General features: G+C 46.0%; 1 protein-coding gene across 1 annotated transcript in view; it reads right to left on the reverse strand.

The window, feature by feature from the left end:
• The window catches only part of LOC132405711 (glutamate receptor 1-like), a 336,150-nt gene extending 315,200 nt beyond the window's left edge, over positions 1-20,950 (reverse strand). The window contains exons 1-2 of the mRNA XM_059990746.1: positions 20,308-20,950; positions 19,869-20,012 (exon numbers count right to left, since the gene is read on the reverse strand). Of these exons, the coding sequence (XP_059846729.1) occupies positions 19,869-20,012; positions 20,308-20,389 (226 nt within the window). The 5' untranslated portion in view covers positions 20,390-20,950. The remainder of the gene's footprint in view (positions 1-19,868; positions 20,013-20,307) is intronic.
• Between the last annotated feature and the right edge of the window lie 3,749 nt (positions 20,951-24,699).

A 24,699-nucleotide genomic window follows, 5' to 3' on the forward strand; every position in this document is an offset into this window, starting at 1 on the left:
AGGTATTTGATTCAGTTGAAAAGGAATGCAGTTCTTGTGGGTCAGATGGACTTGGATCAGTGAAGAAAGGGTTAACCTTGGTAATAGTGGGAAGTGAGAGTTCCCAGGTGTTTGTGCTCGAAGGTGTGTTAAAAGTTAGTGCGGAGATCAAAGGTGGTGAGGTGAATATTATTAGTGAAGGAAAAGGAAAATGTGTAGTTCCCAAATTGAATGAAGAAAATTTAAAGGCTGGACTGATATCAGAAGCAACAACCAGGCTACAGAGACAATGGCTTGGTACCACAAGGCCTGTGAATCAATTACAGGTTGAGTTGGAAGGTAACGGGGCCCCACACGCTATTGTTATTCCAGAGTGTGGTGTGAAACCGCAGAATTCGAAATGCTGTTTGAACAAAGAGGGATCGCTGGCATTGAGACCTAATAGCCTGAAGGGTCCTGACGAGAAAACTAGCACCTTGCGAAAAATTAAAGAATTGTGTGGAAATTCGGAAGATGGTCTAAGTTTGGAACACATTGTTGATAAAATAACTCCTATGAAAGGAGCGGGCGAAAGCCTATTTCGCCAGGGTACACAAGCTCCCCATGTGGAAATTAACCGGAAAAGAGGCGAGGGTTAATGGGACGCCATTTTTAAATAGCAGAAGCCGGTTTTACGGGATTTCGACAAAGTATGTGAATAATAAAGACAACCCCATGGAAGGTTGACGGTTAAGTTTGAAAGTAACATAAAGATTAGTATTTGCATGAACTTTTGTAGTATACACATAAGCTAAGGTCACAACTCTTGTTGTTTGTTGGTTGAAGGGAAAAAAATAGGTGGTTATTAAATTGGAGTCTGATGCTACAAGACTTTAGTAAGGTACAAGATGTTAAGATATTAAAGGAAGTGACAATGTAATCGTTAACTGTTTAGATGCTAAATTGAATGTATAACTGTATTACTCTGTAGTGTAAAAAAACTTTTGTATTGTGTTAGATTCTAAAATCCTGTAAGACTCTGTATTACTTCGTTTTTACCAATGGTAAAAATGGCGTTGAAGAAAGGGGGTGTTACGCCTGTGCCCAACTCTGAAGGGGCTGAAGGGTCCCAAAGTAGCCCCCTCCTTTTTGAGAATCGCAAGATCACTATTAATTCAGGTCAGGAGACCCAGGAAATGAGAGAGAGATGTCTGGAATGTCCTGGCCCCTCAGCGATACAAAGACGGGAAACGGCCATTGTCTCTTGGAGACGGATTTGTGTATTGAGTACTGTACTATTTATTTGAAGCCCTCAGGGAATGACCAAAAGTGGGCTGGTCGAGGGGAGGCATCCCTTCACCCTGATTGACATCTGAGACCCTGTGAGTCAGATAAAAGAGGGTCTGGGGAACAGCCCCTTCAGACGCACCAGAAGAAACGCTAGAAATCCTGTAATAGCGTAATAGCGACAGCCGGTGGGAAGCCCACGTGCATCCTTTTCCATTTGCCTCAGAATTGGTGGGCCTTACCACGGAAGAATGGCTTTAGCTAAAAACAAAGGAGAAATCAGCCCCAGCGACTCTTGAAGGATTGACATCATAACAGGAATGGGCAAGTTTTAAACTCTCTCTCTTGACTCCAACCAAAGGCTGTAGCCTGCATGAACTTGAGTGACTTTTATATTTCCATCGGACAATACATTATCCCCTAGACAATGACAGAGCTATTTCTTAGTGATTATTATTATACCCGCGCTTTTAGACTTAGTAGTGACGACGTATATTATCTGTATGTTTGCATTGATATTCTTTTTGTGTATTTTTATCAATAAATACTGTTAAAAATAGTACCATCAGACTTCAACGGACCTCTCTATCTTTGCTGGTAAGTGACCCAGTTACAGGGTACATAACATTCTCAATTGTAGGTTAAAACATATCATATTATGGTCACTACTTCCTAATGGCTCCTTTACCTCAAGGTCCCTGATCAAATCCAGTTCATTGCACAACACTAAATCTAGAATTGCCTTCTCCCTGGTAGGCTCCAGTACAAGCTGTTCTAAGAATCCATCTCGGAGGCACTCCACAAACTCCCTTTCTTGGGGTCCAGTACCATTCTGATTCTCCCAGTTTACCTTAGAAAATTGTCAGGATGGTTTTCTTATGGGAAAATCTTGCCTGACATGTTGATTGTAATTCTTTGAAGAATAACAAGCAGGATTGACAAAGGTAATTCAGTTGATGTTGTATATTTGGATTTTCAGAAGGCCTTTGGCAAGGTGCCACACATGAGGCTGCTTACCAAGTTAACAGCCTATGGTATTACAGGAGACATACTAGAATAGATAGAGCAGTGGCTGATTGGCAGGAGGCAAAGAGTGGGAATAAAGGGAGCCTTTTCTGGCTGGCTGCTGATGAGTAGTGGTGTTCCACAGGGGTCGGTGTTGGGATCGATTCTTTTTACATTATATTTCAATGATTTGGATGACAGAATTGATGGCTTTGTGGCCAAGTTTACAAAGACACAGTAGGTGGTGGGACAGATAGTTTTGAGGAAGTAAAGAGGGTACAGAAAGACATAGACAGATGAGGAGAATGGGCAAAGAAATGGCAGATGGAATGTAGTGTCGGGAAGTGTACAGTCATGCACTTCAGTTAAAAAAATAAAAGCATAGACTATTTTCTAAACAGAGAGAAAATTAAAAAATCTATGGTTCAAATTGCCTTGGGAGTCCTTGTGAAGGATTCCCTAAAGGCTAATTTACATGTTGAGTCAATGGTAAGGAAGGCAAATGCAATGTTAGCATTCATTTCAAGAGGACTAGAATATAAAAGCAGACAGAATGTTAAGGTTTTATAAAGCATTGGTGATGTCTCACTTAGAGTATTGTTAGCAGTTTGAGGCCCCTTACCTCAGAAAGGAGGTGCTAACATTGGAGAAGATTCAAACGAAATTCACGAAAATGATTCCAGGATTGAATGGCTTGGCATACGAGTAGCATTTGATTGGTCTGGGCCTGGATTCACTAGAATTCAGAAGAATGAGGGGTGGCCTCATTGAAACCCATTAAATGGTGAAAGGCCTTGATAGAGCGGAAGTGGAAAGGATGTTTCCTGTGGTGGGAGAGTCAAAGACCAGAGGACATAGCTTCAGAATAGTGGGATGTTCATTTAGAACAGAGCTGAGGTGGAATTTCTTTAGCCAGACAGCGATGATTCTGTGGAATTTGCTGCTCTGCGTGACTGTGGAAACCAAATCATTGCGTATATTTAAGGCAGATGTTAATAGGCTCTCAATTAGTCAAGGCATGAAGGGTTATGGGAAGAAGGCAGGAGACTGGGGCTGAGAGAGAAAATGGATCAGCCATGATGGAATGGTAGAGCAGACTCGATGGGCCGAATGGCTTAATTCTGCTCCTACGTCTTTTGTCTTATGGCCTTATTTCCAGTGTACAAATGTAAAGGAGATCAAAATAATTGTTACTCCAGATCCAATGCAGCACAAAAAAACACAACAGGATAAAGCACACACTAATAAAGAAATAAAAAATATAAATACATAAGGTACATACAAGACATAGATTGATTGTTTGTGCATCAAGTGAGTGTCTGTACATAAGGTGACTGATAGGAAATTATAAAGTAGTGGTGGGGGGGAAGGGTTCATGGGTGGAGGTGTTGATCAGCCTTATTTCTTGGGAAAAGTAACTACGTTTGAGTCTGGTAGCCCTGATGTGGATGCTACATAGCCGTCTCCCTGATGGCAGTGGGACAAACAGTCCATGAGCAGGGTGGGTCTGGCATATTTCTGGCATTTTCCAAACACCTTTCAGTGCTTTTGATGGTGGGTAGGCTGGTGCCAGCGATGCACTGGGCAGTTTCAACTACCTGTTGTAGAACCTCCCTGTATGCCACTGTGCAGTTTCCATATCATGCCGTGATGGGCACTTTAGGATGCTGTCTACCACACATCTGTAGAAGGCATAAGTTTGGATATGCATAGTCCATCTCTCTTAGCCCCTTAGTAGAGGTGTAGCTGAGCTTTCCTGATTGTATAGAATGTGTTCTGAAACCATGTGTGAGATGTGTGAGTGGTGCAAGTTCTCCTGAAGTCGATAACCATTTCCTTAGTCTTGCAGACGTTGAGGAAGAGGTTGTTTGTCTGGCATCAGGCTTTGAGTTCTTCCATCTGCTCTCAGTAAGTAGTCTCATTATTGTTCGTGATGAGCCCCACCATTGTCATGTCATCGGCAAAATTGACAAGGTGATTACTCGGATGTTTGGCTGTGCAGTCACGTGTGAACAGGGCGGGTAAAGTGTACGAGACTCCGTGTTCAGCCTCACTAATGCCTTGTACAACTTCATCATGACATCCCATTTATCATGCTTATGGAGACTGGATAATGGCCCAAAATAAGCGAACAAACCACAGGTACCCAGAGAACCCAATCAATGATCTCAGTGTGCAGCAGCAGCTTCCTCTGTTGCCGGGTTAGTTGGGAAAATGAACAGCATTCCATCCTCGCCCCTCCCCAGAAGAACTATTACACTGTACAATAAGTGTGAATATTCATGGGTTTTTAATATCAAACAACCTGACCTTTCTTGCTTTTAATTATCGTGAGCCAGAAATTAGGGACTGAATCCTACACTCTGGTACGTGAAGAAATAGAACAGCATTAGAAATTCATTTTCAATGATATTAAAACTTCCTTCAGTAATACTTTCAAATTTCCCATGTTAACATCATCAAGTAATTCTGTTTCCTAAAGATCACAGCGTAATGTTCACACTGTAACTCCGTTAAACATAGAAATACATCTCCTTCATCAGTACACGTGTGTGTGAAAGTGTGTGTGAGAATGTGTGCATGCACGTGTGACAGAGTGTGAGCATCTGGGTATGTAACTATGTCTGTATATGAGTGTGTGTGAGTGTGAACATGTTAGTCTGTGTGTATGTGTGTGAATGTGTGTAAGTATGTGTGAGAGCGTGTGTGGGTGTGAGCGAGTGTGAGTGAGAGTGTGTGTGTGTGAGAGAGTGTGTATGTTGTATGCGTGTGGGTGTGCGTGTGTGGGTGGGTGCCTGTGTGAAACGGTATATATGTAAGTTTGTGTGTGTGATTGTATGTGTGAGCATCAGTGTTTGAGTATGCTGGTATATGTGAGTGAGTGTGTGTGTGAGAGAGCATGAGTGTGTATATGTGTGCATGAATATGTGAGGGTGTGGGTGTGTGCAGGCGTGCACATGTGGAGTGTGTGGGTTGGATTAAGAGTGTGGAGGGAGCAGAGAGTTGATGAAGGGTGAAGGTGAGTGGGGTGGATTAAATGTGTGTCCGGTGGAGAAAGATGACAAAGTGTGGAGGTGTGTGGAAGGTGGAGAGAGTTGTGGGAGGCTAGAAGTGTGTGGGGGCAGATTGAGAATGAGGACTCCCGGTCCTGCCAAAGGATTTCAGCTCGAAATGTCGACTGTACTTTTTTCCAGAGTTTCTCTGGCATTTTGTGTTCAGATTTCCAGCACCTGTATATTTTCTTTTACTTGCATTTTCCATTTCGTTAGTTCTTTCGTGCAGAAGGAGGGTTTTGGGGATTGATGTGCCTATCCCATTTTTGTTTGCTTTTTTTCACAGGAGGAGGGATTTGTAGGCTGATGATTATGCTGGCTTTGTGTCCTTTCTTGGTTTCATGGCTACCCAGAGAAGAATTTCAGAGTTGTACATTTCAATAATGCATTAACCTTTGAACTTTGAACTACTATTCGTATCTACAGGAGAAGCTGCTTCAAGAAGGTCATCATGTGCCATGATTGTCTTATGACCATGATTGTCCTTGGCAAATTTTTCTACAGAAGTGGTTTGCCATTTCCTTCCACTGGGTAGTGTCTTTCCACTACAGGTGACCCCAGCCATTATCAATACACTTTCGAGATTGTCTGCCCGCCGTCAATGGTCACATAACCCACACTTGCGATATACACCAGCTGCTTATATGACCATCCACCATCTGCTCCCATAGCTTCACGTGACCTTGATCGGAGGGTTAAGTGGATGGTACCTCTTGCCCAGCGGTGATGGGCAGGCTAGCAGCGGGTAGGAGTGCCTTACACTTCCTTTGGTAGAGACACATCTCCACACTGCCACTCTTCAAAAAGGTAACATTCATCAAAGATCCCCACCATCTGGGCCATGCCATCTTCTCGAGCTGCCTTCAGTCAGGAGGTACTGAGGCCTGAAGTCCCACACCACCGGTTGAAGAACATCTACTTCCCTCGACAATTTGCTTCTTGTCAAATTGTGCAACACAACCCTTATCACTAGTCTAGTGCTTAGCAACAGTGTTCACTTTGATCACTTTGTCTGGCGGCACTTGTATCTGCCCCAAGAACATCTGTGGACTATGTCAGTTATTGACACAATCCACACATTGCTCTGTACGTTCTGTTGTGCATGAGACAAATTAAGACTAATTTTTAATCTTTTATCTTTAATCTTTGGGATGGAGACATAGAAACAGAAAATCTACAGCACAATACAGGCCCTTTGGCCCACAAAGCTGTGCCAAACATGTCCCTACCTTAGAAATTACCTAGGGTTACCCACAGCCCTCTATTTTTCTGAGCTCCATGTACCTGTCCAGGAGTCTCTTAAAAGGCCCTATTGTTTCTGCCTCCACCACCGTTGCCAGCAGTCCATTCCATGCACTCACCACTCTCTGTGTAAAAAAACTTACCTCTAACATCTCCTCTGTACCTACTCCCCAGCACCTTAAACCTGTGTCCTCTCATGCTAGCCATTTCAGCCCTGGGAAAAAGTCTCTGACTATCCACACGATCAATGCCTCTCATCATCTTATACACCTCTATCAGGTTACCTCTCGTCCTCCGTCACCCCAGGGAAAAAAGACCAAGTTCACTCAAGCTATGCTTGTAACGAATGCTCCCCAATCCAAGCAACATCATTGTAAATCTCCTCTGCTCCCTTTCTATGCATCCTATCAATATCCTGCTGTAACCTCTGACAGCCCTCCACACTATCCACAGCACCCCAATCTTTGTGTCATCAGCAAATTTACTAAACCATCTCTCCACTTCCTCATCCAGGTCATTTATAAAAATCACAAAGAGTTGGGGTCCCAGAACAGATCCCTGAGGCACTCCACTGGTGACCGACCTCCATGCAGAATATGACCCGTCTACAACCACTCTTTGCCTTCTGTGGGCAAGCCAGTTCTGGATCCACAAAACAATGTCCCCTTGGATCCCATGCCTTCTTACTTTCTCAATAAACCTTGCATGAGGTACCTTATCAAATGCCTTGCTAAAATCCATATACACTACATCTACGGCTCAACCTTCATCAATATGCTTAGTCACATACTCAAAAAATTCAATCAGGCTCGTAAGGCACGACCTGCCTTTGACAAAGCCGTGCTGACTATTCCTAATCATATTATGCCTCTCCAAATGTTCATAAATCCTGCTTCTCAGGATCTTCTCTATCAACTTACCAACAATTATATACTCACTGGTCTATAATCTCTACTCCCTTTCTTGAATAAAGGAACAACATTCGCAAACCACCAATCCTTCGGAACCTCTCCTGTCCCCTTTGATGATGCAAAGATCATTGCCAGAAGCTCAGCAGTCTCCTTCCTCCCCTCCCACAGTAGTCTGGGGTACATCTCATCTGAGACAGTGGAAGATGTTTCACCTTTAGTGGTCTGTGTCCTGGGAACGACTTCTCCTGTCATCCAGTACCAACTTGGATTTTCAGAAGGCCTTTGACAAGGTACCGCATATGAGGCTGATTAGCAAGGTAAGAGCGCTTGGAACTACAGGGAAGTTTACTAGCATGGGTAGAGCATTGGCTGATTGGCAGAAAACAGAGAGTGGGAATGATGATGACCTTCTTGTCGCAACTCCTCCTGTAGATACTATAAATAGTTCAAAGTTCAAAGGTTAATTTATTATCAAAATGTACAACTCTGACATTCTTTTTCTCTGAGTAGCCATGAAACCAAGAAAGATCAAAAAGTCAACACAATCATTAAACCACAAATCCCTCCTCTTGTGAAAAAAAGCAAACAAAAATGGAACAGGCACATCAATCCCCAAATCCCTCCTCCCACACGAAAAAACTAACATAATGGAAAATGCAGAAGGACAGATTAGAATAATGGGCAAGAAAGAAACCAATGAATACAATGTTGTAAATTGCATGGTCATGAACTTTGGTAGTAGGATATAAGGTGCAGATTATTTTCTACATAAAAAAACCCCAAATCTGAAATCCAAAGGGACTTGGGATTCCTCATGCAGAACACCCTGAAGGTTAACTTGCAGGTAGATTCAGTAGTGGGGAAGGCAAATGCATTGTTAGCATTCATTTCAAGAGGTACAGAATACAAAAGCAAGGATGTGATGCTGAGGCTTTATAAATGCCAGTATTGTGAATCATTTTGAGCTCCTCTTCTAAGAAAAAATGTGTTGGCATTGGTGAGGGTTCAGAGAAGGTTCATGATTCCAGAAATGACGGTTATCTTTGAGGAGTATTTGATGGCTCTGGGTCGGTACACCCTGGAATTTAGAAGTATTGGTGGTGGGGGGAATCTCATTGAAACCTTTATAATATTGAAAGGCCAAGACAGAGTAGATGTGGAAAGGATGTCTTCTAAGTCTGGGAGTCTAGGACTAGAGGGAACACCCTCAGTATAGATGGGTGCCCATTTAAAACAGAGATATGGAGAAATGTATTTTGCCAGAGGGTGGTGAATTTGTGGAATGTGTTACCACAGACGGTTGTGGAGGCTAGGTCATTAGGTGTACTTAAGGCCTTCAGCATTGTCAGTTATCCCTTCCACACATCCAACAACTCCTTTGCCCCCTACCATCAAGCAGGGGGTACCACAGCACTAGGACAAGAACTATTAGGATTGGAAAAAGCTTCTTCCCCTAGGCCATGAGAATACTCAACTCTCTGCCACCACCCAGGTCTCATCATGTAAGAAGCAGCAGTAGTGTTATACTGTTTACTTTTTAACTTGTGTCGTAAATGCACCTTATGCTAAATGTCAATTTATTTGTGGTAATATTACTTTCTGTGTTGAGTGCAAGTTATATGTACTGTGTTGTCCAGAGGAATGTTATCTCATCTGATAGTTTACAAGTGTATAATTGAAGAAGAATAGACTGGAGCTTGAACCTGATGTTCACAGACACCTCAGAATTGCCGCACAAGGTGATAGGTTGGTCAGGAAAGTGCATGGTGTGTTGGCCTTTATAGAAATCAAGAGTCCCGAGATAATGTTGCAGCTCTATAGAACTCCAGTTAGACCACACTTGTGTTCAGTTCTGGTTGCCGCGTTACAGGAAGGATGTGGAGACAAGATTTACCAGGATGCTGCCTGGATTAAAGAGCATGTCTTTTGAGGATAGGTTGATTAAGTCAGGGCTTTTCTCTTTGGAGTGAAGGAAGATGAGAGGTGACTTAACAGAGGTGTACAAGATGATAAAAGGCATAGATCAAGTGGACAGCCAGAGACTTATTCCCGGGGTGGAAATAACCATATAACCATATAACAATCACAGCATGGAAACAGGCCATCTCGGCCCTCCTAGTCCGTGCCGAACTCTTAATCTCACCTAGTCCCACCTACCCGCACTTAGCCCATAACCCTCCACTCCTTTCCTGTCCATATACCTATATATGAGGGCATAATTTTAAGGTGATTGGAGGCAAATATAGGAGGGATTTCAGAGATAGGTTTTCAACACAGAGAGTGGTTGAAGCATGGAAATGGCTGCTATGGGTGATCGTGAAGGAAGATAAGCGGCGACTTGATAGAGATGTATAAAATAATAAGAGGCATAAATAGAGTGGATAAGCAGGGCAGAGATAGCTAGCATAAAGGGGCATCATTTTAACGTGATTGGAGGAAAGTATAGGGCAAATGTCAGTGTTAATTTTTTACATAGAGAATGGTGGGTAAGTGGAATATTTTGCCAGGGGTGGTGGTGGAGACAGATACAAGAGAGACATTTAAGAAACTCTTAGATAGAGTCATAGGAACAGCACAGGAACAAGCTCTTCAACCCACTTAGTCCATGCTGAACTATTAATCAGCCTATTCCAACTGACTTGCACACAGACCATAGTCCTCCAGAAGTCATCCATACAACTATCCAAAATAATGTTGAAATCAAGCTCAGATGCAACACTTGTGCTGGCAGCTCGTTCCACACTCTCACATCCCTCTGAATGAAGATTTTTCCCTCAAGTAACTCTTAAACTTTTCATCTTTCACCCTTATCCCAAGACCTTTAGTTCTAGTCTCACCCAACCTCAGTAGAAAAGGCCTGCCTGTATTTACCCTATCTATACCCCTCATAATTTTGTATACCTCTACAAAATCTCCACTGAATCTTCTACTCTCGAAGGAATGACATTCTAACCTATTCAATCTTTCCCTATAGATCAGGGCCTCAAGTCTTGACAACATCCTTATAAATTTTCTATGCATTCTTTCAAACTTATTTACATTTCTCCTATTGTAGGTGACCAAAACTGCACACAATGCTCCAAATTAGGCCTACTTACATCCTATATAACTTCAACACAACATCACAGCTCTTGAACTCAATGTTTTGATTTATGAATCGCAATCTCTTTATGACCCTGTCTCCCTGCGTTGCCACTTTCAAGGAATTATGTACACGTATTCCTTTTACTGTGCCCATGGTCTGTTTTTTTTAAATCAATTATGCTATTGTTTGCACAGTTGTAACTACATGTAACTATATGTTGTAACTATGTGGTTTTGTGCAGGTCTTGTAGTTTTAGTTTTTGATCTTGTTTTGTCTTGTGGAATTGGAGCTCCTTTCCGGGATATGCGCTAAGATGGTAGCGCGATATTATTACGCAGCAGCCTCTCCGGATTCTGGATTGGGGATTGCTGAACGTTATGTGGATTTTCTGGTGTAGTCTGTTTTGTCATGTGCTTTTGTGATATCATTCTGGAGGAATGTTGTCTCATTTTTTAACTGCATTGCATTTGTGGTTTCTAAATGACAATAAACTGAATCTTTATTCCCAGATTCCTCTGTTCTACCACACTCCTCATGTTCACTGTGTAAGACCTACTCTGGTTGGTCCTGGAAAAGTGCAATGTCTCATATTTGTCTACATTAACTTCCATCTGCCATTTTTCAACCCACTGTTCTGCTGCAAGCTTTAATAGACTTCCTCAAAGTCCACTACTCTCACAGACTTGGTGTCAATCGCAAATCTTTTGATCCAGTTTACCACGTTACCATCCAGGTCGTTATATAGATGACAAACACCAATAGACCCAGCATCAATCCCTGCAGCACACCACTAGTAACTGGCCTTCAGTCAGAGAGGCAATCATCTCCAGTCCTGATGAAGGGGCTTGACCCAAAATGTCAATTGTACTCTTTTCCATACATGTTGACTGGCCTGCTGAGTTCCTCCAGCATTTTGTCTGTGTTGCTTGAATTTCCAGTATCTGCAGATTTCCTCTTGTCATCTACTCGCACTCTCTGGCTTCTTTCCATGAAGCCAATTTCTAATCCAATTTACTGGCTCACCTTGAATGCTAAGTGACTGAACCTTCTTAACCAACCTCCCATGTGGGACCTAGTCAATGGCCTTACTAAAGCCCATGCAGATAACATTCACTGCATTTCCTTCATCATCTTTCTGAGTAACTTCCTTGAAAAACTCTACGAGATTGGTTAGACATAACCTACCATGCACAAAGCTTTGTTGACTGTCTCTAATAATATCCCTGTCTATCCAAATGACTATATGTGGTACCTTAAAATACCATAAGATATAGGAGTAGTATTAGGTGATTTGGCCCATCAAGTCTGCTTCACCATACCGATCCAATTTTCCTCTCAGCCCTAATCTCTTACATTCTTGGCCTCCACAGCAGGCTGTGGCAAAGAATTCCACAGATTCACCACTCCCTGGCTAAAGAAAGTCCTTGTCATCTCCATTCTAAAAAGAAGCCCCTCGATTCTGAGGCTGTGTACTCTGATGTTAGATTCTCCCAACATAGGAAACATCCTGTCCATATCCACGCTATCAAGGCCTTTCACCATTTGATAGGTTTCAATAATGTCATCCTTCATTCTTCTGAATTCTAGTGAATACAGGCCCACATCCATCAAATGCTCTTCACATGTCAAGCCATTCAATACTGGAAACAATTTTGTGAACCTCCTTTGAATCCTCTTCAGTTTTAGCACATCCTTTCTAAGATAAAGGACCCAAACCTGCTCACAATATTCCAAGTGAGGCCTCACCAGTGCTTTACAAAGTCTCAACATTACATCCTTGCTTTTATATTCCAGTCCTCTTGAAATGAACATTAACATTACATTTGCCTTCCTCATCACAGACTCAACCTGCAAATTAACCTTTATTGAATTAGAAAATTGTTAACCCTTTCATTTCTTCTACCAAAGTGCATGCCCATTCACTTCCTGACACTGTATTCCATCTGCCATTTCTTTGACCATTCTCTTAATGTGTCCAAGTCCTTCTGTAGCCTTTTTACTTCCTCAAAACTACCTGCTCCTCCACCGATCTTCATATAATCTGCAAACATTGCAACAAAGCCATCATTGATGTATAATGTAAAAAGAATTGGTTCCAACATAAACCCCTGTTAAACACCACTAGTCACTGTCAGCTAGCTAGAAAAGTCTCCCACTGCTTTATCCATGCTAGAATCTTTCCTGTAATACCATGGACTTGTAGCTTGGTAAGAAGCCTCATTTGTGGCACCTTGTCAAAGGCCTCCTGAAAATCCAAGTACACATCAACTGATTTCTCCTTTGCCTATACTGCTCGTTATTTCTGCAACAGCCTCTCTTCACCTCATATTGCCTCTGTTTAGCTTCCAATAACTTTCCCACTACTGATGTCAGGCTCACCAGCCTATCATTCTCCGGCTTATGCCTAGGGCCTTTCTTAAATACTGTGAGAACATTAGCTATCCTCCACTCCCCCAGTGGCTAAGGATATTTAAATATCTCTGCTAAGGGCCCTACAATTTCTACACCTGCCTCCCACAGGGTCCAACAGAACACCTTGTCTGGCCCTGGGGATTTATCCACCCTAATTTCCCTTACAACAATAAGCATCTACTCTTCTGTAATCCTTACAGAGTACATGACCTCACTCCTATAGACACTGAGTCTGTGCCCTGATTAAATACAGATGCAAAAAATCCATTTCAGATCACCCCATCTCTAGATGACCACTGATCTTCCAGAGAACCAATTTTGTCCCTTGCAATCCTTTTGCTCTTAATGTATCTGTAGAAGCTCTTGGGATTCTCCTTCACCTTGTCTGCTAGGGAAATGTCATGGCTTTCTTAGCCCTCCTGATTTCCTTCTAAATGTACTTATAAGCACATGGATGATAGAAAGATGGGGGGCTACGTAGGAGGGAAGGTTTAGGTTGATCTTAGAGTAGATTAAAAGGTTGGCACAGCATCGTGGGTCAAAGGGCCTGTACATGCTGTAGTGTTCTATGTTCCAGGAACGGCAGATGGAATTTAACTCAGACAAGCGTGAAGTGATGCAGTTTTTGAAGTTAATCCAGGGCAACACATAAACAACGAATAACAGAGTCATTGGTAATCTGCCCATGATATTAAACCTGATTCTAATTCTGACTCTGTTACTGACAAGTGCTATGGAACAGAATACAGGTACTAGGCTCCCTGAGAGTGGAAACACAGATGGATAAGCTGGTGCAGAACGTGTACAGCATACTGGCCTTCACCATTTGGGGTATTGGCTGTAAGAGTTGGGACATCATGAAACAGTTAAACAAGACATTGATGAGACCACACCATGAGTGTTGTGTACAGTTCTGGGTGCTGTTCTGTGGGAAGGATTTGAGCGGGTGCAGAACAGATTCACAGGGATTTGTTTTCTCTGGAGTGAAGGAGGCTGAGCAGTATCTTCAGGGGAGGTGGGGTTATAAAATCATGAGGGGCAGAGATAAGGTAGATAAGCACAGTCATTTCTCCTCCTCGCAGACCAGAGGATACAGGTTTAAGGTGAGATTGGACAGATGTAAAGCATTCAGGAAGTTATGTCACAGATTTATAGAACTCGAGTTAGACGCATCTGAAGAACTGCATAGCGTTCTTGTTGCCCCATTGTATGTGGAGGTTTTGGAGAGAGCAAAGCCAAGGTTTACCAGGATGTTGCCTGGATCAGGGACATATGCCATCATGAGAGGTTGGGCAAACTTGTGTTGTTTTCTCTGGGGCAGTGGAAGCTGAGGGGAGTTCTGATAGAGGTGTATAAGATTGTGAGAGGCAGAGATAGAGCAGACAGACAGTATCTAATACCAGAGGCGAGGCATTTAAGGTGAAAGGAGATAATTTTGTAGGCAATCAGAGGAGCAATTTTTTTTTACACAGAGAGTGATGGGTGCCTGGGGAGGTAGCAGAGGCAGATGCATTAAGGACATTTTAGAGACATTTAGATAGGCAGATAAATATGAGGAAAGTGGAATGATACTGGCAGAGGGATTAGCTTAGTTAGCCACTTAATTATTAATTTAATTGGTTCAGTACAACATTGTGGGCCAATGGGCCTGTTCCTGCTCTATGTTGTGTGACTGCTGAGGGACAGATTATTCATGGTGGGTGTGTGGAACAAACGGATAAGTGTAAATTGTATATGTTTCATTATTGAAAAAGGATCGAGTGCTTTCCCAGTGTATACAGCAAATAAACTCTTCTCAGGTTTCCAGCCGGGTACCCCTATCAATTTTAACCAACATTTTGATGACAAACTCTGCCATCTTCATCAGGGATGATGCCTTGGTATGTCTTGTCTGGTGGCATATATACCTCTGTCGTCCATCCCTCCTGATTTGTTAGTCCACATCCAGGTTTCCACTGTCCCACCTTATTTGTCTCGATTCTCCCTATATTTCCACAGTTTCTGGAAGGATTACCAGGATTCTGAAGAAATGCCAGATTAATACCATCCACAATCCCATAAAGGAGCTCAAATTACAGCTCTTGTGGGTCAAAGATGACCTGGGACCCAGGTTGGCTGGCTTTTACAGGATTCCCTGTGAATGCGGAGCGGTGTATATCGGTCAGGTGGGACACACTGTGGAAACTTGCATCAAGGAGCGCAGGAGGTGTATCTGTTTCGGTTACCCAGAGAAATCAGCAGTAGTAGAACACTGCATTAACAATGACCATAGATAAGATTGATGTCGACAGCACAAAACTATTGTGCGGTGCCACTGGAGTAGACATCATCCCTGATGAAGATGGTAGAGTTGGTCATCGAAATGTCGATTAAAATTCATACCTGTAGCTGGCTGGAAGCCCGAGAAGAGTTTATTTGTGCTTTATTATTGTCACGTGTACAATGAAACTCTGATTTGCATACCATCTATATAGATCATTTCATTACAACAGTGCATTGAGGTGATATAAGAAAAAACAATAACAGATTGCAGAATAAAGTGTTACAGTTGCACAGAGAGTGTAAGACTGAGACAGTAAGGTGCAAGGTTATGACAAGGTAAAGTGTGATGTCAAGAGTCCACCCTGCCATGCTGGGGTAAGTGATAGACAATCGCCACACAGGGTGGATAGGGGTCAAACTTGTGGAAATGGGAATGGTAAGTATGAATGAGATGGCTTGAAGCACCTGGCTCCACACTTTATTGCTGTTACTCACCTGGCTAGCACTCCTCATCCCCCAACCACTGCCTACCTCTACCACTGGTCCACAGCAGCTGCAGTGTGCACCGTCTACAAAATACACCACTTGGAGAGCAACCCCTAGACCCACTGCAAATTACACCATGGATACTCACACAGGCCACTTGGAGAGCACCCCCTAGACCCACTGCAAATTACACCATGGATACTCACACAGGCCACTTGGTCAGCAACCCCTAGACCGACTGCAAATTACACCATGGATACTCACACAGGCCACTTGGTCAGCAACCCCTAGACCGACTGCAAATTACACCATGGATACTCACACAGGCCACTTGGACAGCACCCCCTAGACCGACTGCAAATTACACCATGGATACTCACACAGGCCACTTGGACAGCACCCCCTAGACCGACTGCAAATTACACCATGGATACTCACACAGGCCACTTGGAGAGCACCCCCTAGACCGACTGCAAATTACACCATGGATACTCACACAGGCCACTTGGAGAGCACCCCCTAGACCGACTGCAAATTACACCATGGATACTCACACAGGCCACTTGGTCAGCACCCCCTAGACCGACTGCAAATTACACCATGGATACTCACACAGGCCACTTGGTCAGCAACCCCTAGACCCACTGCAAATTACACCATGGATACTCACACAGACCACTTGGTCAGCAACCCCTAGACCGACTGCAAATTACACCATGGATACTCACACAGGCCACTTGGTCAGCACCCCCTAGACCCACTGCAAATTACACCATGGATACTCACACAGGCCACTTGGACAGCACCCCCTAGACCGACTGCAAATTACACCATGGATACTCACACAGGCCACTTGGTCAGCAACCCCTAGACCGACTGCAAATTACACCATGGATACTCACACAGGCCACTTGGTCAGCAACCCCTAGACCGACTGCAAATTACACCATGGATACTCACACAGGCCACTTGGAGAGCACCCCCTAGACCCACTGCAAATTACACCATGGATACTCACACAGACCACTTGGTCAGCACCCCCTAGACCCACTGCAAATTACACCATGGATACTCACACAGGCCACTTGGAGAGCACCCCCTAGACCCACTGCAAATTACACCATGGATACTCACACAGGCCACTTGGAGAGAACCCCCTAGACCCACTGCAAATTACACCATGGATACTCACACAGGCCACTTGGAGAGCACCCCCTAGACCGACTGCAAATTACACCATGGATACTCACACAGGCCACTTGGAGAGCACCCCCTAGACCGACTGCAAATTACACCATGGATACTCACACAGGCCACTTGGAGAGCACCCCCTAGACCGACTGTAAATTACACCATGGATACTCACACAGGCCACTTGGACAGCAACCCCTAGACCCACTGCAAATTACACCATGGATACTCACACAGGCCACTTGGTCAGCACCCCCTAGACCGACTGCAAATTACACCATGGATACTCACACAGGCCACTTGGTCAGCACCCCCTAGACCCACTGCAAATTACACCATGGATACTCACACAGGCCACTTGGACAGCACCCCCTAGACCCACTGCAAATTACACCATGGATACTCACACAGGCCACTTGGAGAGCACCCCCTAGACCCACTGCAAATTACACCATGGATACTCACACAGGCCACTTGGACAGCACCCCCTAGACCCACTGCAAATTACACCATGGATACTCACACAGGCCACTTGGAGAGCACCCCCTAGACCCACTGCAAATTACACCATGGATACTCACACAGGCCACTTGGACAGCACCCCCTAGACCCACTGCAAAATACACCATGGATACTCACACAGGCCACTTGGTCAGCACCCCCTAGACCCACTGCAAATTACACCATGGATACTCACACAGGCCACTTGGACAGCAACCCCTAGACCCACTGCAAATTACACCATGGATACTCACACAGACCACTTGGTCAGCACCCCCTAGACCCACTGCAAATTACACCATGGATACTCACACAGGCCACTTGGACAGCAACCCCTAGACCCACTGCAAATTACACCATGGATACTCACACAGGCCACTTGGACAGCAACCCCTAGACCCACTGCAAATTACACCATGGATATTCACACAGGCCACTTGGACAGCAACCCCTAGACCCACTGCAAATTACACCATGGATACTCACACAGGCCACTTGGTCAGCACCCCCTAGACCCACTGCAAATTACACCATGGATACTCACACAGGCCACTTGGAGAGCACCCCCTAGACCGACTGCAAATTACACCATGGATACTCACACAGGCCACTTGGTCAGCACCCCCTAGACCCACTGCAAATTACACCATGGATACTCACACAGGCCACTTGGTCAGCACCCCCTAGACCCACTGCAAATTACACCATGGATACTCACACAGACCACTTGGTCAGCACCCCCTAGACCCACTGCAAATTACACCATGGATACTCACACAGGCCACTTGGACAGCAACCCCTAGACCCACTGCAAATTACACCATGGATACTCACACAGGCCACTTGGAGAGCACCCCCTAGACCGACTGCAAATTACACCATGGATACTCACACAGGCCACTTGGAGAGCACCCCCTAGACCGACTGCAAATTACACCATGGATACTCACACAGGCCACTTGGAGAGCACCCCCTAGACCGACTGCAAATTACACCATGGATACTCACACAGGCCACTTGGTCAGCACCCCCTAGACCGACTGCAAATTACACCATGGATACTCACACAGGCCACTTGGAGAGCCCCCCCTAGACCGACTGCAAATTACACCATGGATACTCACACAGGCCACTTGGAGAGCACCCCCTAGACCGACTGCAAATTACACCATGGATACTCACACAGGCCACTTGGAGAGCACCCCCTAGACCGACTGCAAATTACACCATGGATACTCACACAGGCCACTTGGTCAGCACCCCCTAGACCGACTGCAAATTACACCATGGATACTCACACAGGCCACTTGGACAGCACCCCCTAGACCCTTGACACATCCCCTCATACTCTGTCACCCCTGCCCTGAAGCAAACAGCTCTCACAGCTCTGGTTCTCTGACTTCACCAACCAGTCCTTCATTTTAAAGCCCAGTGTGCTCCTGTGTTCCTTTTCTGATGTGTGTGTGTGTCTGTGAGAGTTTCTGTGTTTATTTGTAATGACAGTCTGTGTAAATAAGAGTGAATCTGTGTGTGTGTGTGTGTGTGTGTGAGTGACAGAGTCTGTATTATGTACTTGTGTGGCTATGTGTGTGTGTGAGCTACACTCCCTCCAGAATTATGTCATCCTAACGTTCTCTGTTGGTCTCCCCTCACTAGTGACTCTGCCTGATATCTGTGGGGTTTGTGTGTGTGTGTGTGTGTGTCTGCCGGGCAGGGTTCCTGTGTCCATAACCCTAGTCATGATCAGGAAGGGGCAACCCAGTGTAGCTGAGTGAGGAGGGGTTGCGCGGAGGTGGAGAGGTTGCAGAGAGGGGGAGGGGTTATGCGGGGGCTGACCACGACCACTCCGGGTCCGAGACTCAGCACTAGACCCCTTTCAGCAAACCCTCCGCATTCCGCACCACCCCCCCACCCCACCAACCCGGCTCCGCAATCCGCAAACATCCTGCATGACGGTTCCCGGGACCTGCGGTCTCGGGAGCGGGGGAAGAGGATCCTATCTTCTCCACAACCCCCATCGGGACCCCCTCCCTTCCCAACACAAAATCATAACAAGGTGGTCCCTCTGCACCTGCGTTTCAGATCGCCAACCCTGCCCCTTCACTGACCCTGTCCCCATCCCGTCCCCCTCTCCCTCCACCCACTCCGGGCATTGGCCTCCAATCTCTCCTATTACAGGGCTGATCCTTGCTTTCTCCTCCTTTTCCCGCCCCCTATCTACCCCCTCCCACTTCCTCCCCCTCACCCTCTCTTATGTCTAACCATCTTCTCTCCCCCTTTTCCCTCACCTTTCTCCTTGCCTCCTCTCTCTCTCCCCATCAGCAAGCTTTCCCTTCCGCCTTTATCCTCCCTTTCCCTCTTTCTCACACACTTCCCCCTCCTCCCTATTTCCCACTCCCTCTTGTTCCCGTTCATTCTCTCCCTCCCCATCCCTCACCCATAACCCTGGTGGCCCCGGGCTCGACCCGAACTCACAGGCGTTGGTAACGGCGAAGCTGTTGCCGATATCCACACTCTCTATCTGGGTGATGAGTTTGTACAGCGTGTCCGTGTTGTAGAAGGAGAGTCCAAATCGGAAAGCGGAATATTCCTGAGAGTGCTGCTTGGGGAAGAGCGCGCCTGCAGGGGGGAATGAGAGAGGGTCAGCGAACCGGGGGAGAGAGGCAGAAAGTGTGATGTGTGGGGGGGGGGGGGGAAGAGGAGGAAAAGAGGGAGGCACGGAGAGATGGAAGGAGGGAGAGAGGGACGGAGGAAAGCAGGGCAGGAAAGAAGAGGGTAGACAAAGGTGGAGAGGGAGGAAGAGAGACATGGAGAGAGGGAGCTCCGGGCGGAGAGATGAGGGAGACCCGGAGGGAGGGAGCTCCGAGTAGAGGGAGGGAGCCTCAGTGTTGCCGCTGGGGGAGTAACTCCTTACCGATCTGCAGACTGCTGGGGAATGCTCCGAAGACACAGGCCAGGAGCCCCGAGCACAACACGGCCGCTAGCGCCCGCCTCATTCTGCCTCTGCATGGGCGACTGGAGCGGAGCCGCCGTCCCCGCCGAGGCTGCAGCAGCTCTGTGAGCGCCGCCTGACACGCATCGCCGGGCGTCCCCACCGCGGAGCCGCCTCTCGCACGTCCCCAGCGCGGAGCCGTCGCTTGCTCCACCAGGTGGAGCCAGATGGATTGAATACTTTGACTGTTCTGTCGGAGCGGTCACATCGCGGAGATCGCCGTTCGCCGCGGGCAAATTCCTAGGGCGAAACCCTTCAATCGCCACGGGCACGGAACGAGCACAGAGCGGGCCATTCGTCGCGGGCAGGACACCAGCGTGGAGCCAGTGGCCGTTCACCAGGGGCACGGCCGCAGCGCAGAGCCGAACATTCGCCGCCGGCACGGCCTCAGCGCGGAGCCGCCCGTTGGCCGCAGGCACGGTCCCAGCTCGGAGCCGGCCGTTCGCCGCGGGCACAGCCCCAGCGTGGAGCCAGTTTACGCCGTCGCTGCTTGGCGATCGGACCGCGGGATTGTCCGGTCAACTGGAATCTCCCCGTCCTGGAGCGCGGGGTCAGATTGCTGGGAGAGAACCGGGGGCCGAGTGGTTCACAGATCCTGTTGTATAGAAGCCAGTGTAACCATAGTAACTGGTCGGGCGCTCCTCCTGGTTATGTACAGGAACGGGGCTAGAGAGAGGGTTATGCATCTGTGTGACAAGGATAGGGAGGAAAAAGTGAAAGGAGTGGTGTTGGAGGAGGAAAGGATGAGGTGAGGGAAAGAGGAGGGATGGGTGAGTGTCATCAGAGGATGGCTGCAGAGAAGATCGGAGATAAAATAATGGAAAGAAAGAGAGATGTTATCAACAGACGGAGCAAAAAGGTTGGAAGTGGGAGGGTGATATGAGCAGAGAGGGAGAGGAGGAGAAAAAAATACAAGGCAGGGAAAAAAAGAAGGAGGGAGCGAGAGAGGGAAGAGGAGAAAGTTCCGGGAAATGGCGGTACAGGAAAGATACTGGCATGGATAGCAGACGGGACAGGCAGGAGGCTGTGAGTGGGAATAAAGGGGGCCTTTCCTGGTTGGCTGACAGTGACGAGTGGTGTTCCTCAGGGGTCTATATTAACCATATAACCATTACAGCATGGAAACAGGCCATCTCAGCCCTTCTAGTCCATGCAGAACGCTTACTCTCACCTAGTCCCACTTGCCCACACATAGCCCATAACCCTCCACTCCTTTCTTTTCCATATACCTATCCAATTTTACTTTAAATTACAATACCAAACCTGCCTCTACCACTTCTGCTGGAAGCTTATTCCACACAGCTACCACACTCTGAGTAAATAAATTCCCCCTCGTGTTATCCTTAAACTTTTGCCCCCTAACTCTCAACATGTCCTCTTGTTTGAATCTCCCCTACTCTCAATGGAAAAAAGCCTATCCACATCAACTCTATCTATCCCCCTCATAATTTTAAATACCTCTATCAAGTCGTCCCCCCCCCCCAACCTATTGGGACCATTGCTTTTCACATTGCTTGTCAATGATTTGGATAATGGAATGATGGCTTTGTGACAAAGTTTGCAGATGATAAGAAGGTGTGTGGAGGGGTAGGTAGTGCTGAGGAAATGATGTGATTACAGCAGGACTTAGACAAATCGGAAGAATGGGCAAAATAGTGTCAGATGGAATACAGTGTTGGGAAATGTATGATAATGCATTTTAGTAAAAGGAACAATAGTGCAGACTATTATCTAAATGGGGAGAAGGTTCAAGCATCAGAGGTGCAGAGGCACTTAGGAGTCCTCATGCAGGACTCCCAGAAGGTTAATTTACAGGTTGAGTCTGTGGTAAAGAAGGGAAATGCATCAGTCCCACGTTGTACTCTCCATCTCTGCACCAATCCTGTTCTACTGAATCTGTTCCAGTTCTTACTCTATATTCCTGCTCCACTCCTGCATCAGTCCCACGTTGTACTCTCCATCTCTGCACCAATCCTGTTCTACTGAATCTGTTCCAGTTCTTACTCTATATTCCTGCTCCACTCCTGCATCAGTCCCACGTTGTACTCTCCATCTCTGCACCAATCCTGTTCTACTGAATCTGTTCCAGTTCTTACTCTATATTCCTGCTCCACTCCTGCATCAGTCCCACGTTGTACTCTCCATCTCTGCACCAATCCTGTTCTACTGAATCTGTTCCAGTTCTTACTCTATATTCCTGCTCCACTCCTGCATCAGTCCCACGTTGTACTCTCCATCTCTGCACCAATCCTGTTCTACTGAATCTGTTCCAGTTCTTACTCTATATTCCTGCTCCACTCCTGCATCAGTCCCACGTTGTACTCTCCATCTCTGCACCAATCCTGTTCTACTGAATCTGTTCCAGTTCTTACTCTATATTCCTGCTCCACTCCTGCATCAGTCCCACGTTGTACTCTCCATCCCTGATCCACTCTTGCACAGTCTCAGTTCTTACTCCAGATCCTGCTCCACTCCTGCTTCAATCAAAGTTTGTATTCTCCACTCCTGCTCCACTCCTACATCTGTCCCAGTTCGTACCCTCCATCTCTGCACTAATCCTGTTTTACTCCTGAACCAATTCCAGATTTTACTCTCTATTCTGGCTATACTCTTGCATCAGTCCCAGTTCATACTCTCCATTCCTGCTTTGCCTCTGCTTCACTCCTGCATCAGTTGCAGTTTGTACTTGAAATTCCTGCTAAACTCCTGCATCAGTCACAGTTTATACTCTCCATTGTTGCTCCATCCCCTGTTCCATTCCTGCATCAGTCTCAGTTTGTCCTTTCAGTTCCTCCTCCATTCCAGCTCCATTCCTGCATTATCCCAGTTCACACTCTCCATTCCAGCCCGTTCTGCTCAACTTGCTTCAGTCCCAGTTCATATTCTCCATTTCTGCACTAATCCTATTCTACTCCTGAATCAGTTCCAGATTTTACTCTCTATTACTGCTCCACTCCTGCACCAGACCCAGTTCATACTCGCCATTCCTGCTGCACACATGCTCCAATCCTACATCAGTCCCAGATTTTATTGTCTATTCCTCGTCCATCCTGTGACACTCCTGCATCAGTTACAGATTGTACTCTGACTCCTGCTCCTCTTCTGCATCAGTCCCATTTGAACAAGGTATTAAGAGGAATAGACAGAGTGGACAGCCAGCGCCTCTTCCCTAGGGCACCACTGCTCAGTACAAGAGGACATGGCTTTAAGGTAAGGGGAGGGAAGTTCAAGGGGGATATTAGAGGAAGGTTTTTCACTCAGAGAGTGGTTGGTGCATGGAATACACTGCCTGAGTCAGTGGTGGAGGCAGATACACTAGTGAAGTTTAAGAGACTACTAGACAGGTATATGGAGGAATTTAAGGTGGGGGGGTTATATGGGAGGCAGGGATTGAGGGTCGGCACAACATTATGGGCCGAAGGGCCTGTAATGTGCTGTACTGTTCTATGTTCTATGTTCTAACTCTCAGTTCCAGCTGCATTCCTGCATCAGTCCCAATTCATACTCTTCATTCCAGCCCTAATCCTGCTCAACCCTTGCAAAAAGGGCGGGTTGCACTTGAATTCTGGGGACCAATATCCTGGCGGGGAGGTTTGCTAAGTCTATTGTGGAGAATTTAAATTAGGATTGTTGGGGGGTGGGAACTGAACTGAAGAGACAGAGGGAGAGGCAGTTGGCTCACAAATAGAGAAAGCTTGGAGATGGTGCAAGAAGGAAGGAGTGAGGATAGGCAGGTGATAGAGAAGGGATGCACTCAGTCTAATGGTTTGAGATGTGTCTGTTTTAACGCAAGGAGTATTATGAACAAAGTGGATGAGAGAGCGTGGATCAGTACTTGGAGCTATGATATGGTGGCCATTACAGAGACTTGGATGGCTCAGGGGCAGGAATGGCTACTTTGAGTGCTAGGCTTTAGATGTTTCAGAAAGGACAGGGAGGGAGGCAAAAGAGGTGGGTGTGTAGCACCGTTGATCAGAGATAGTGTCACAGCTGTAGAAAAGGTGGACGCCATGGAGGGATTGTCTACAGAGTCTCTATGGGTGGAAGTTAGGAACAGGAAAGGGTCAATAACTCTACTGGGTATAGACCACCCAATAGTAACAGGGAGATCGAGGAACAGATAGGGAGAAAGATTTTGGAAAGAAGTAATATTAACAGAGGTGTTGTGGTGGGATATTTTAATTTCCCAAATATTGATTAGCATCCCCCTAGAGAGGAGTTTAGATGGGGTGGAGTTTATTAGGTGTGTCCAGGAAGGTTTCTTGAAACAATATGTAGATAAGCCTACAAGAGGAGAGGCTATTCTTGATCTGG

The sequence above is a fragment of the Hypanus sabinus genome, chromosome 15 (genome assembly GCF_030144855.1).
Source record: "Hypanus sabinus isolate sHypSab1 chromosome 15, sHypSab1.hap1, whole genome shotgun sequence".
NCBI lineage: Eukaryota > Metazoa > Chordata > Chondrichthyes > Myliobatiformes > Dasyatidae > Hypanus > Hypanus sabinus.